At 53.4% G+C, this 13,398-nt stretch overlaps 1 protein-coding gene and 1 non-coding gene across 7 annotated transcripts in view; both read left to right on the top strand.

Moving 5' to 3' along the window:
* Nucleotides 1–3,663: 3,663 nt before the first annotated feature.
* The window catches only part of NDRG4 (NDRG family member 4), a 42,994-nt gene continuing 33,259 nt past the window's right edge, over nt 3,664–13,398 (top strand). For 2 of the 6 annotated variants that reach the window (XM_086350947.1, XM_086350944.1), the window contains exon 1: nt 3,964–4,095. Coding sequence is in view for 2 of the 6 variants with exons in the window: in XM_086350943.1 (XP_086207069.1) it covers nt 4,755–4,791 (37 nt within the window). In the remaining 4 variants the exon portion in view is untranslated. Of the gene's footprint in view, nt 3,754–3,963; nt 4,096–4,186; nt 4,792–13,398 lie in introns of those variants that run through there. The other 4 variants (XM_086350941.1, XM_086350940.1, XM_086350943.1 and 1 more) reach the window with 4 other exon arrangements.
* On the top strand, nt 10,839–10,911 carry TRNAG-CCC (transfer RNA glycine (anticodon CCC)). The gene has a single exon. It is a non-coding gene; the product is annotated as a tRNA-Gly (tRNA).

The raw sequence follows: 13,398 nt of genomic DNA on the forward strand, positions 1-13,398 counted from the left end.
TCCTCTGACCTTCTGCCTCTCTGCAGGCTCAGATGCCTCTTCCTCCATGAAGCCCTTGCTGACCCCTCCAGGCCCCCACTGTACTGCACAGGAACCTCAACTGCACATGTCAGCAGAGTCTGCTCAGAACCCAGATTATGGGACTCTGAGCTGGCTTCCTCCATTGGTGCACAAACCTGAAAGTCAAGGTCAGTGCCTGATCTGCTCTGGTTTCTCCAGTGCACTCAGCACAGATCTTGGCACCAAAGAGGCACTCAGCCAAGCCTGTAAAAGAAGAGAAAGGATCCTCTCTTCTCTCCCTGAGGCCATTTGACTCATGATGACTGAGTAGGGAGGGTTAGTTGTGTGTGTTGGGGGGGACCATTTCTGCTCACCCTCCCCTTGCTAAGAGAGGAAGCTTCCATGGCCCCAGGCTCCTCTGCACCCCTGACCCCACCTGCTGGTTCTTTTCACTTGCTCCCAGTCATGGTCACGAGGGGACTGGAGAAGGATGGTGACTCAGCCCAATTCATCACCACAATGGAAAAACACAGTCACCTGTCCTCCTGGCAGCGGGACCAGAGCTGCCTCTGCATCTGGAAGGGCAGCGAGCCATACTGTCCTCAAGGTCCTTGTGTCTTTCACCTGCTGAAAAATCAAAGACTGAAGGATGTAGGAGCATCCTTGCCTGACACTGTAGATTGGCAGTGTGATATGACTTTCAACGACCTAGGATAATGTGTTCCCTCCATGCCAGGCTCAGAGCTGAGGGCCCGTGTGCGTCATCTCACAGCAGTTTCATAACGAGTCCATCATTATCTGAAGTGGGCACTGGTCACTCTTGGCCAACAGCATCAGACATGCCCTTCCTATGAGGCAGGGTCCACCTCCCACTAGAGGAACTGAAAATACCTTTTCCCAGCCTCCCTTGCAGCTTTGACAGAATACGTGGTCCAGGCACTTCCAATCAGACATCCCATTCTTGTCTGTGAATTAGAATCTGGTAACATAAGAAAGCCAAGACCATAAGAACAATTCATCCTGGTGACAAAGCGGCCACAGCACCTCTGGCTTCAGAGGCAGCCATGGTCCTGATGCTAGTATCCCACATCCTGCCCAGGGGCGGTGCTGTGGTAGTATCTGTGGGGGGATGGCACCAGTGCTTCAGGATTGGGCCTGCATCCTGAGATCCCCAGGGCTGCCCTCCATCCTTCTAACATAGCTCTGTTTTGCTTACACCAGACAGAGTAGGTTTCTAGTTCCTGCAACCACCCAGACTGATATCTTTGCTTGAGTTTCCAGATCAGGAAATGAAGGCCCAGAGAGATCTTCAGATAGGCTGGATCTTGTCTGCAGCTGAGGTGCAGGCAGTCTCTTCCCTGGTCTACAAATGGGAAAAAGGGAAGTCCAGAGAGGGCAGCAACTTTCGCAGCCTTTTTCTCGTAATGAGGAGTGAGGCTTGAGGGACATGTCTTAGAGGCCCCCTGTCCCAGCCAACACCCTGGCCATCTGCCATGCCCTGCTTTCCTCTGTTAAAAACCCTGCCAGAGGCTTTCCTGGTGATCCCGTGGTTAAGAATCTGCCTTGCAGTGCAGGGGACACTGGTTTCATCCCTGGTCTGGGATGATCCCACATGCTGTAGAGCAACCAAGCCCAGGTGCCGCAACTCCTGAGCCCATGCTCCAGAGCCTGTGCTTTGCAGCAAGAGAAGCCACCGCAGTAAGAAGCTGCACACTACAACTAGAGAGTAGCCCCACTCGCCAAAACGAGAGAAAACCCATGTGCAGCACAGCCAATAAGTAAATAAAAATTAAAAAAAAAAATATATATATATATATATAAAAAACTCTGCCACCCAACCTGCCTCCAAACACCATGCCTCCATCACAAGGATGAAGAAGAGCCCTGGAGAAAAAGGAATGGAGACCTTGTCCATCTACTGACTCAGCTGGGACTCCTCTGCCTAGAGTGACTGACTCCTCCAGAAGGGCTCAGAGCCCCCCTCCCTGCCTATACCTGAAACAACTTTCCTTGATGCAATAGGCCCCGGTGAGGGCAGTGTTCATACAATCACATTGCTTCATCATCTGTTGAGTCGCTACATTTTCTTAGGACTTCATATCCTCAACCTGACCCCTTGAATGCCCACTTGCGGTTCATGGATTCTGAGCCAGGTGGGTTGTCCACATTACTTCAAGTCCCTGGCAGACAGCATTCTGCACAGAGACAGTTGAGTCACAGTGTCAAATCTGTTATCAGTCTTTTACATCCTCCTGGGGCCTGTTTCCCTCGGGAATTTGCCAGGGAATTTAAAACAGGCTAGGCCTTGTGAATTATGTTACTAGACCATCAGCAATCAGTTTTGTTCAGTGACTAGCTCTGAAATTATTGGAAAGGGTAGAATTCAGAAAAGCCTGAAAGAATCTCTAATACAATAATTACAGTTTTATCATCAGTAATCATAGGGACTATTTACTGAGCATTTCAACTGTGAGTCTGGCACTATACTAAAGCATTCTATGCCATCAGTGAATTCTTAGGCACCCTCTGAGGTCAGCATCATCCCAGTTTCATAGAGTATGACATGAAGCCTCGGAGAGGATAAGTCACACAACCAGGAAACTGTAGAACCAGCCTGTGCTCTTAAGGACCAGCTCCAGACTTGGATCTATAGAACCGGCTTCCTGGGTGTTTTGGATGTAGAGGTTTACTCTGTCACCACCTCCCCTCAGCATCCCCTCTGCAAAGGAGGAAACTGAGAGGCAAGGATTTCCCCAAGGTGAGCCCCAGAGTTGTAAGGAGAACCCAAGCTTGCAGTCTATATACTGCACCCCAAGCAGGAATATGCACCCCATCTAGGGCCACCCAGTCTTACCAGCTTCCTAAACATTGGAGAGTGGGTTAACTCAAGATCATAGTAGCTTCCTCGGAAGGCTGGAGTTGAGGGAAAGCTAGGACTACAAACTAGTCCAGATAAAGATCCAATTGAAGAATCCCATTGACCTCTCAGCCTGAAACATCCCAGACTGCCCTAATGACCTGGTCCCACACAGTCACTGTGCCCCAGAAAGGCTGGAATCAGGAGGGGCAGAGCCCTGCCCAAAGTCAGTGGCAGAACCCGGGTAGAACCCTGGTCTCCAGGAGCCCTCCACTTGAACTGCCTCCCCCAAGTAAAGTTTCTCAGGTCATCCCACTCCCATTCTCCCTACAGTAGGACTCCATCCGGGGACGCTGGCGCTCCCTCTCTTGGGGTAACAGGTGAGAGCAAGGTCCCTGGGCCTGACCAGAGGGAGCGTGAGGACCAAAGGGGTCCCCAGGTTCCTACTGGCTCAAATGATGGAGGGTGAATGGCGGAGAGTAGGGACTTGGACACATTCTGTTAGGGGGGTGGGGAGGAAGCTCTGGGGGTAGGGAGGGGGAACCTGAGGGCCCCAAACACCTGTGCCTGGAGTTACTCCCGCATGAGTTTCCCCAAGGAAACCCTCAGGCTCTGCAAACAGGCGACGACGACCCAAAGCCCCGCTGAGCACCTGGCTCTTCCAGACACCCCAGGACGTCCCCCGGCGGTTCCCAGCCAGCGACGGGGCGGGGGAGCGGGGTGCTGTCTCCTCCGGCTCCCGGGGAATCTAAACAAAGACTGGGGCAGAGACCGCTCCCTCCCTCGGGAGCTCGACGCGGCGCGGCGACCAGGGGACGGGCGGGGCGGGCGGGGCCTCCCACCGCGCCCGGCGCACTCGGAGCAGCGGGGACCCTTCCTCCGGGCGCCTGCAGGAGGTGAGGAACAGGCCGATCAAGCCGGGCTCTGCGCTGGGTTCGGGTGTCCCGGCGTCTAGCTCGCCGCGGGAGGCGGAAGCCACGCGCCCAGGAACCGCCTCCCGGGTCCAGCCCCCAGGCCCGGCGCAGCACCGGGACTAGCGCCCACCCTCCCCGCGCCCTCGTGGGCACGCCCCCCGCGGCGCACCGCCCCCGGCCCGGCCCCCGCCCGGCCCCCGCCCCCAGCAGCGGTGGCTCTGCGGAGGGGCCCCGGGTTGCCCGCACCTGCACCCGCGCGTTGGCGGCGGCGGCGAGGAGGCCTGGCTCCCCGCCTGCGCGTCTGTCTTGCTCGCGTCTCTCTAGGTGAGTCGGCAGCGCCCCGAGGCCCATCTCCCGCCACCCCCCGGCCACTGCAGCCGCGGCTGGCCCCCCTGCCTCGGTGCAGCCCCCGCGCGCGACCCCGACCCGCGAGCCGGCCGCCTTGTCGCCGGGCCACACTTCGCCTAGGAGGGCGGCATCTCCTCCCCACCCCACTCCACCCCGCCAGGGCTCTTCCTCTTCGCCTTTCCGGCCCGACACGGGGACCACCCCCGTCTCCGCCAAGGCCAGGGCCCCGCCGCACCGCGCCCCCCCGCGCCTCCCAGATCGCAACATCGGGGGCGGCAGGGCCTTTTTGTAAGCGCGGCGGGCAGAGGGGCCCCCTCCCGCCGCCTCGCGGAGTGTCACCCGCGCCCACCCCGCGCTCTCTCTCCGCCTCCCGGAGTTCACCCGGACCAGGTGGCGGCGGGCGCCTTTTAGGGGTGCGCGGTCGTGCAATTGGTGGATTTTTTTAAACCTATTTGGAGGGGGGGGAGCGCGGCATAGGGGGCGGCGAGAGCGCTCCCGGCTCCCGGCGGCTCCTCCTGCTCCGCTCCTCGCTCTCCTGCCGCTTCCCTCCTCGCCTCCCGCGCTCCTGTCCCTGGCTCCGCCGAGCGTACTCCCCCGACGCCGCAGCCGCGAGCCGGGCAGCGCCGGACGCCGAGATGAAGGTGCTGGGACACAAGATCGAGCTGCTGACAGGTACCGCCGGCCCTTCCCGGCCGCCGCCCCTCGGCGCGGCCTCGCCGCCCGCTACTTTCCGAGTTGGAGCAGGAGCCCGGCGCGGTGGCGGCGGCCAGGGCTTTGGGGTGTCTCGGGTTGGCGCAGGAGGAGAGGGTGCGGACACCAGCTAATTCCTACCTTGTGCGCTGCGGGTTCCTGTGCGGAGCCGGGCCCCGGGAGAGGACTTGGGGCGGTGCCCTGCCCGGCTTTGCTCTCTGAGTCTCCGCGGCCCGGCGTCGGGGTGGGTAGAGCGCTTGCTGCCGGGATGTGGTCGGGGGAGCGGCCCGCTGGAGTCAAGCTCTAGTCAGGTCTTCAGAAGAAGAAAGGGAGCTTGGAGCCCCTGCCCTTCTATCAGTATCGCTCCGTTCCCCCCAAGAAAGGAGCTCCCTGGGCTCCAATAGACTTGGGGGCTGGCGAGGGAGGGGGCTCGGATTTCCGGCTCCCTGTGACAATCTGAGCAGCCCTCCCTGCGAGAAGTTACTCGCTGGGAGTAGAGGCCAGTGATCAGGAGAGTGGGGAGCCAGATTGGAAGCTGATGACCAGGAAACTTCAGCCTTGGGCCCCTCTGAAGAAGTGCCAGCCACTCTGCTGGAAACCACATCCCGGGTACAGTGGCTGGAATCAAAAGAGGACACTGGGTCTGCTCTGGAGAGGAGGAAGGGGACGGGGCAAGGGGTCTGAAGGGTGCAGACAGTCTCCCAGACAGGAAGGGCTAACCCTATTGGTGGCTCCTGTGGTCTCCCCAGGGGAGAGGTGCAGAGACGTAGACAGGAGGATGGGGGCTGGGAACAGCAGGGAGGTCCAGATGCCCCCAGGTGCCCGGCTCTGGGGTGCTCAGTCAGTGTGTGTTGCAAAGACACATGGGTTCCAGAAAATATCCTCTGGTACCTGGGAGGTTCAGTCCCTCGCCTGGAGGACCTTGCCACCGGGTGCATGGGAACAGAGCGCAGAACAGAGGACAGGACAGGAAAGGGGGTTTGGTGTGGGGACACACTCAGGAAGCAGGTTGGAGCCTGAGGTGGGAGATTAGGGGAGAGGAGAGATTTGAGCATGTGGCAGCATTTGAACTGCACCCTAAAAGACAGATTTTCTATTAATGGAGAGGGAGGTAGTGCTACAGGCTGAAGAATGGAGGGACCAGCACATGCAGAGGGCTTGGGATATGAGAGAGGCTTGAACCAAGCAGAGGCTGGAGGGCTGGAGTGTGTGGGATGGAGTGCGGGGGAGGGGATAGGTAAAGTTTGGTGTTGTAGGTATGGGTTCAAGTAACAGTGAGTCCTCCTTGGCTCAGGCCAGGCTCGTAGAGAAGAGGAGATGGGCGCTGTTCCTGGAGCATTGGGAACACTAACCAAGCGCTCAGAAGAGCAAGCTCTGAGCCCAGTTAGCCAACGGCTCCCCCCGGCCAGTTCCCTGCCAATTTTCTTTGTAGAACTCACCTGAGGCAGGCCAGTCCTCCTGACTTCAAAGGGAAGCACAGGTGGCTGGACTTGTTAATCCCCTGGAGGGAAAGTTTTCACCACCCCTGGGTGGGTTTTTAGAGCTCCCCACGCAGGACAGAACTCCTGGATCCTTCTCCTTTAGCCCCAGAAGGGCCTGGAGGAGGAATATTGGTGGGAGACATGTGTGGGGGCTCTGGCGGGGCTCCAGGCTTTGGGGTCCCAATACAGTGTACCCTCATCCTCTGGCTATATGGGTCAGGGCCCCTCCTCCCTCATTAGACAGACTTGCCCAGTTCTCACAGACTCTGTGCCCTGGCCAGGCTGGAACAGGGCTCCCTTGGTCAGTCTTCAGTCCTGGGTCCCACTGCCATTTTCTCTCACCAGGCCCTGGGATACAGGACATGCCCCAGCTCCAGTGGTTTTTCCAGCTTTCCCTCTTTCTCCAACTCCCTCCCATCCTCTTCCTGGTCCCACCAATCTGGGTTCATATCCCAGCCCCTCTGCAGGCCAGCTGCATGACCTCAGACAGGTGGCTTAACCTCTCTGACTCCAGTTTTCTCATCTTAGAGGTGAAACTGTTGACCCCTGCCTCTATAAGCTGGGGTGAAGCTTGCTGAAATGGCACAGGAGACACTCCTGGCTGGGGCCTGGCCCCTGGTGGGCACCTCGTGGGCTTCATCTCCCCTCGGGTTCCTTGGTCTTAGCTGTCCCTGTGATGGAGAATCCACCTGCCCTGGCTGATTGGCCACTAGAAAGTCTGGATCTGCTTTCACCCACTTTATCCCTGTTCCATGCATCTGTGAAAATTTGACCTATCTGCTCCATTGGCCGATGAGCAGGTCACAGGTTGTGGCTGGTTTCTCGTAGTGGCATACAGCAAGCGCTCAATAATTGTTGACTGAGCCAGGCTCAGCAGCATCTCCAGGATAATTTCATAGAGGTCTCCAACTCCCTGCCCGCACATCAGCATTAGGAAATTATTTCACTGAACCTCTGTTCAACTCATGTTTATTGAGCTGTTTATAGTTTTCACATTCTCCCATTTTATTATTGTGATCATTTTACCAGTGAGGCCAGTCTCTGCCTCACATCATACAGCTGAGAAGAGGTGGTGCTTTGTTTCAAACCTGAGTCCTGAGCCCTGAGCCATCCTATGCGTTTCTAACTGCCTAGCTCTTCCGGGCCAGTCTCACAGCTGCTCTACCCTTCACTTTCCTCATCTGTGAAATGGGCTCGTCGTGGCACCGCCCACACAGTGGTGAGACTGTGTGTAAAACGTCAAGAGCAGCATCTGGCAGGTGGGCAGCGAGTGGGAGAGGTGGGGCTGTTGTCCCTAAGCTGTGTCCTGAGGTCTCCTCCCCTTCTCTCTGTGCTCCAGTCACCGGATCCCTTCTTCAGGGAATTTCCAGCTCCTTTCTTCCTCTGGGCTCTCCACACAATCCAGGCCTCCTGAGATGTGCATCTGGGGGACTCTGCTTCAGCCTTAGGTTCTCCGTCACTTGGGAAGGGGAGACATGATTTTCTAGGGTTGGGTCCTGCTGGTCTGACGTCCACAGCTCTGACACAAGGTAGGGAAAGCTAGTCCCCCTTACTTATGGGGCTGGAAGGATGCCCATGAATTGTTATGGGCAGCCCGAGCCTGTCTTTTTGTTTCAGCAAGAAGAGGAGGTGGTTCTTCACCCACGAACAATGCTTAGGCGGCCAGCACCTAGTTTCCAGACGCCCTTCCAGGGTGCTCCCGCACAGGGAGAGCAGGGATTCAAGAATCAGAGGGTGTGAATTTCAGAGTCTCCTCTCTGCTCTCAGCTCCTGAGCATATTCTTAATTTCTCCAAGCCTCCGTCTCTTTATCAATAAAATGGGAACAAAGGCCCTCCCTTGTTAGCATGGTAAGAAGGACCCAGGACTCTGTCCTGCCCACGCACAAGCTCTCTGCGGCTTCAGAGGACAGACTCTTGGTGCCTTTTTTTATTCTTTAGTGAGATGGGAAAAGTGGGACATTTGTCTGTTTGCTAGCAGGAAGGTGATGGTTTTTGTGCATTTGTTCTCCAGCAGTCTGTCTCTAGGAGGGTTCGGAGTCAGAGCTCTAAAATGGCAGATTTAAGGCTCTGAAAAATGGTCCCTTGGGAGCGTCAGTATTAGATGCTGAAAACTTTCAAAATATGCTTGATGTGTGATTAGAAAGCCAAACTTTGGCCAGTTCAGTCTGGAATTTTGGTATCATTTTAACGCGTGGAATGTGTATTTAAATAGTGTTAGATTGTGGGCAGGTATAACTCTGACCCATATATTTATATGTGGGGGAAACTGAGGCATAGATTTACCACCCCCCCAAGACCCTGAATCCTCATTGCTAGCCCATCCATTTTAGTAAACTTCACTGCTTCACTCAGGTGCTGGAGTCAGGTGTGAAGGGACACGTGGGTTGCTGGACCAGCGGGGAGGGGAGCGGGTCCTTACACGGGGTGTGGGGAGATGGGCAAGCTGTTCCACCGGTGCAGCTTTATGAAGGGCAAGATGGCAGTGATGTATCAAAAGCTCAAAAATATGTATGGTCTGTGACTCAGCAGTTGAATTTTTAGGAACAAATAAAGATGTGTTCAGAGGTGTTTGTTCAAGGATGTTATCCCGTAGTTGCTTATAGAAAGGAAAGGAAAACAACTGGAGACAACCGCCTAACAGTAGGGGAGGCTAAATAAACAGGAGCACACTCACACCAGGCAACCTCAGGCAGCTGCGAATTAGGCTACCGAAAGTCACTTACCCACCTGAACAGATGTCTCCTGATATACATATAATAACGTGATGACAGCTCACACTTCTATGGCATTTGTCGTGTGCCAGGCACAGTCCAAAGCACTTTCTATATGTTAACTCATCATCATAACCACCCTATGAAATATGCGCTGTTATTTCCTCCTTTTAGACAGATGAGGAAACCAAAGCCCAGAGAAGTTAAATAACTTGCTTAAGGTCACACAGATGGCAAGTAACTGGCTGAAATTTCAACCAGGAGATCTGGCTCCAGAGTCCAAAAGATGTTTCAGAACAGTGTTTTTTGTTTTTAAATGTACAGATTAGCACTGGAAGTGAAAAGAGATAAGTAAAAATGTTAACAGTGGTTTCCTCTGGTTACTAGGATCATATGTGATTTTTTCTTTTTGCTCTTCTGACTTTTCTCAGTGAATGTGTATTGCATGACATTCAAGTTCTATTTTAAAAAATGAAAAATTAACAAATGCATAGGGGAACGTGCGAAGCTCTGGGGGTCTGATGAAACCAGAATTCCTGGGGGGATTCTAAAAGCGGTCTGAAGTCTGCTTTTGTGAAGAGGGTATGTTCTTGGAAAACTCTAGGGAGGAAGTGTCATTCACGGTAGATATTGAACTTGCCTTTCCATAAGTATAGGGAGGAGGAAGTCATTGTAGGCAAAGTGGATAACACACAGCTGGGGGGTGTGTGTGTACACACGTGCTAGGCTGAATTTTGGCCCCCAGATATATTATGATCCTAATTCCTACAAGGGCTTTCCTGATGGCTCAGCAGGTTAAGACGGAGGAGACACAGGTTCGATCCCTGGGTCAGGAAGATCCCCCTGGAGGAGGAAATGGCAATCCATTCTGGCATTCTTGCCTGGGAAATCCCATGGACCAAGGAGCCTGGTGGGTTACAGTCCATGGAGTTGAAGAGTCAGACACAACTGAGCGACTGAGCACACGCGCACACAGCTCTTGTTTGCAGTATGTGGGATCTTTACTTCTGGCATGTGAACTCTTAGTTGCAGCATGTGGAACCTAGTTCCCTGACCGGGGATCAAGCCTGGGCCCCCTGCATTGGGAGTGCAGTGCCTTAGCCAGTGGGACACCAGGGAAGTCCCAGTCCTCAGGTGCTTTAAACACCAAACCACACGTGTACACTCCAACCAAAATGACCATACGTCTTTAGCCCCACATCCAATACCTTTGAGGACTGAGATGTTTTTTCAGTTCATGTTGGGGCAGGGGTGGGGAAAGCAGCATAGGCCCTGTGTGCCTGGTGATGCTCCAGTCCTGGGCAAGTGAGAATCCTGGCCTGTCCCACCCAAGCACACACCTGCTCCTTGCCCATCAGGTGACAGCTCCGGGTTCAGACCCCGTCTCTGTGGTGATGGGTCCAGTCCACACCTCTCCCCCGAAGTGCAGACTCTAGAACCCCATTGGCAGCATCCCCTGGCTCGGGTCTAAGCCAACTGCCTGAGCTTTTCCCCCAACCCCACCCTCTTTTTCCCAAGGCCTTCTGGGCCCATAAACAGCAGCTCTTTCCCTCCAGTGGCTCAGGACAAACCCAGATCACCTTGGACTCTTCTCTGTCTCTCATTCCCCATATCTGATCCACCTGCAGCTCCCGCCAGCTCTACCCTCAGAACATACCCAGCCACCACCTCCACCCAGGCCTTCAGCATCTCTTTCCTGGATTACTGCAGCGACTGGTCTCCCTGCTCCCACCCTTATGCCCTAGGTCTGCTCCACACATAGCAGGAGAAGGGAGACTTTAACGTGGAAATCCTATCACATCACCCTGCTGCTCAAAACCCTCCAAGGCAGAGACTTCCCTGGTGGTCCAGTGGGTAAGACTCTGCACTCCCAATGCAGGGGGCCTGGGTTCAATCCCTGGTCAGGGAACTAGATCCCATGTGCTGCAACTAAAAGCTCCCACATGCTGCAACTGAAGATTCTGCATGCTGCAACTTAAAAAAAAAAAGATCCCACATACTGCAACAAAGACCCCACTTGCCACAAGTAAGACCCAGTGCAGCCAAATAAATAATTTTTTAAAAACCAAAACCTCTAAGGTACCTCAGGAAAAGCCAGAGTTTTTCTAACAAAACTTCTAGATGAAATGTGATCTGATGCCTCCTCCACTCTTCACTCTTTGTCCTTACCCCTCCCTCCCCGCTCCCCTCGACTCACTCTGCTCCAGCCATGCTGGCTGCCTTCCTCGAAGAATCCACCCGAAGCCACCAGGCAAACACCTGCCTCACGGCCTTAGCACTTGCTGTTCCTCTGCCCTGAGCACTCTCCTAGGCATCCACACAGCCCCCTCCCTCACCTCCTCCACGCCTTTGCTCTCATCACCTCCTCGGGGAGGCTCACTCTTACACTCTGTTTCAGATCACAGCCCCACGCTCCTCCCCCTACTGTGATGTTGCTTCCTGGTGCGCCCAGCATGTCTGGCACACCGGGTATTTACTTGGATTTGTTGATTGGAATTCTCCTGAAAGTTCCACAGATGTAGGACTTCTTGTCTGTAATCATCGGTCTTTTATCTCCGGTGCCTGAAACAGTACCCGGCACATAGTAGGTCAGTATTTGGCGATTGAATGAATGAGTGAATAAATGAAGGATGTAGACCTGAGCCACTCGGCTGCCCTGAGAGTGTGATCATTCTGGTGCCATGCGGGCTGAGAGTGGGGCGGGGGTGACATTTCCCCAACCAGGTACTGCTATGAGAAGAAATGGCCTGGGTTGAGTGGCACTGACACGCGGCCCCCTTCTGCAGACATTGTATGTGAGGCGGGGAGACCCTGGGAGCGGCTTGGGGTGGGTGATTTCCTGCCAGGTGTGTGTTGTTCCTCAAAATAGGAATACAAGAGGCAATTCAGAGGGGACGGGGGCTTTCTGGGAGAGAAATACCCAGTCAGAAAACTGCTCCTTCAGGCTCTCTCTTTCCTGCAGACCACACTGCAGACCTGCGAGCTGGGGGAGACTTGTTGCCTTGTGTTACCCGCTTTGAATCTTGCACAAACATCCAGTATCTTTGTTTCCGGACGTTTGCCAAATTAGGCAAAGATACAGGAGTGAATCGAGGCACCTGTGTTCAAGAAACTTGAGAATTTGCGGCCCCAAGTGCCAGACTGAGAGCATTTTAACTTTTGAATGTGGGTCATGGTTACCAGTGTTGACGCAGCTTCTGTGAGCCTGTGAGGGGTGGTCTGGAAGGGGCTGGCTTACTCTCTGAAGTGAGAATGCTGCCCGCTGCAAAGAGGGGTCTGCAGAATTTCCCTGTGTCCCCTCAGGCAGGCCCAGCCTGTTCCTTTTCTTTGGGTTCCTTTAGCATGTTAGGCTGGGATTCCAAGAAAAATGTCCCAAGTTTAAATTAGCTTCGATGGTATGTGACAGAAAGCCAAGGATAATAATAATAGATTAAACAGCAGAACAGAAACACACTCGCAGACATAGAAAACAAATTTATGGCTACCAAAGGTGAAAGAGGGAGGAGGGATAAATTAGGAATTTGGGATTAACAGATACACACTACTCTAAAATAGATAAACAAGGACCTACTGCATAGCACAGGGAACCATATTCAATATCTTGTAATAACCTGTAACAGAAAAGAATCTGAAATATATGTGTAATATATAAAATATATATATATATAACTGAATCATTGCTCAATGCCTGAAACTAACACAACATTGTAAATCAAATATAGCTCAATTAAAATATGGATAAAAGAAGATAAAGGATATTTCCCTCTTTTATAAGCAGAGTCTAGAGCTAGGCCATCCAGAACCATGGCTTCATGACTCTCAGGAACTTAGACGCTATCTATAGTGGTACTCTACCACCTTTAGTATCCAGCCTCAGGGTCCAAAATGGCTGTTCAAGTTCCCACCATCACATCTGTATTCCAGTCAGCAAAAAGAAGGAAGGGCTGAAGAATGGCATGTCTCCTCCCTTTAAGACCACTATCCCAAAGTCACATGGTTCCACTTACATCTAACTGGCTGATTGTTGTCATAAATAGGCTTTATTCCCTTGTCTACCTACTCATCTAAAATTTGGGGATCTAGTATTAAGAGTATCAAGGGGAGAACAGATACTGGGGGACAATTAACAGTCTCTGTCGCAGTGGACTTTTTCCTGGCTCCATACACAAGCTGCTTACATGGAATATATTATTGGGATTCCCATTCTGTCTGCAGCTTGGTCTGAAGGTTAGAGGTTTGTTTAATGTCTGGAACCGTGTTGTGTACAGAAACAGAGTTCACACATAGGTGCTGTGCCTCAATGGAAGAAAATTTTATAAAAGAGCTATGTTATGGCAACTCTCAGATGCACCTTTTTTTCATAACATCTCTGACATATATCCTCTCTTGGTGAGGT

Source organism: Bos grunniens, chromosome 18 (assembly GCF_055505025.1).
Source record: "Bos grunniens cultivar Pamir isolate PY7600 chromosome 18, Bosgru_T2T1.0, whole genome shotgun sequence".
NCBI classification, from domain to species: domain Eukaryota; kingdom Metazoa; phylum Chordata; class Mammalia; order Artiodactyla; family Bovidae; genus Bos; species Bos grunniens.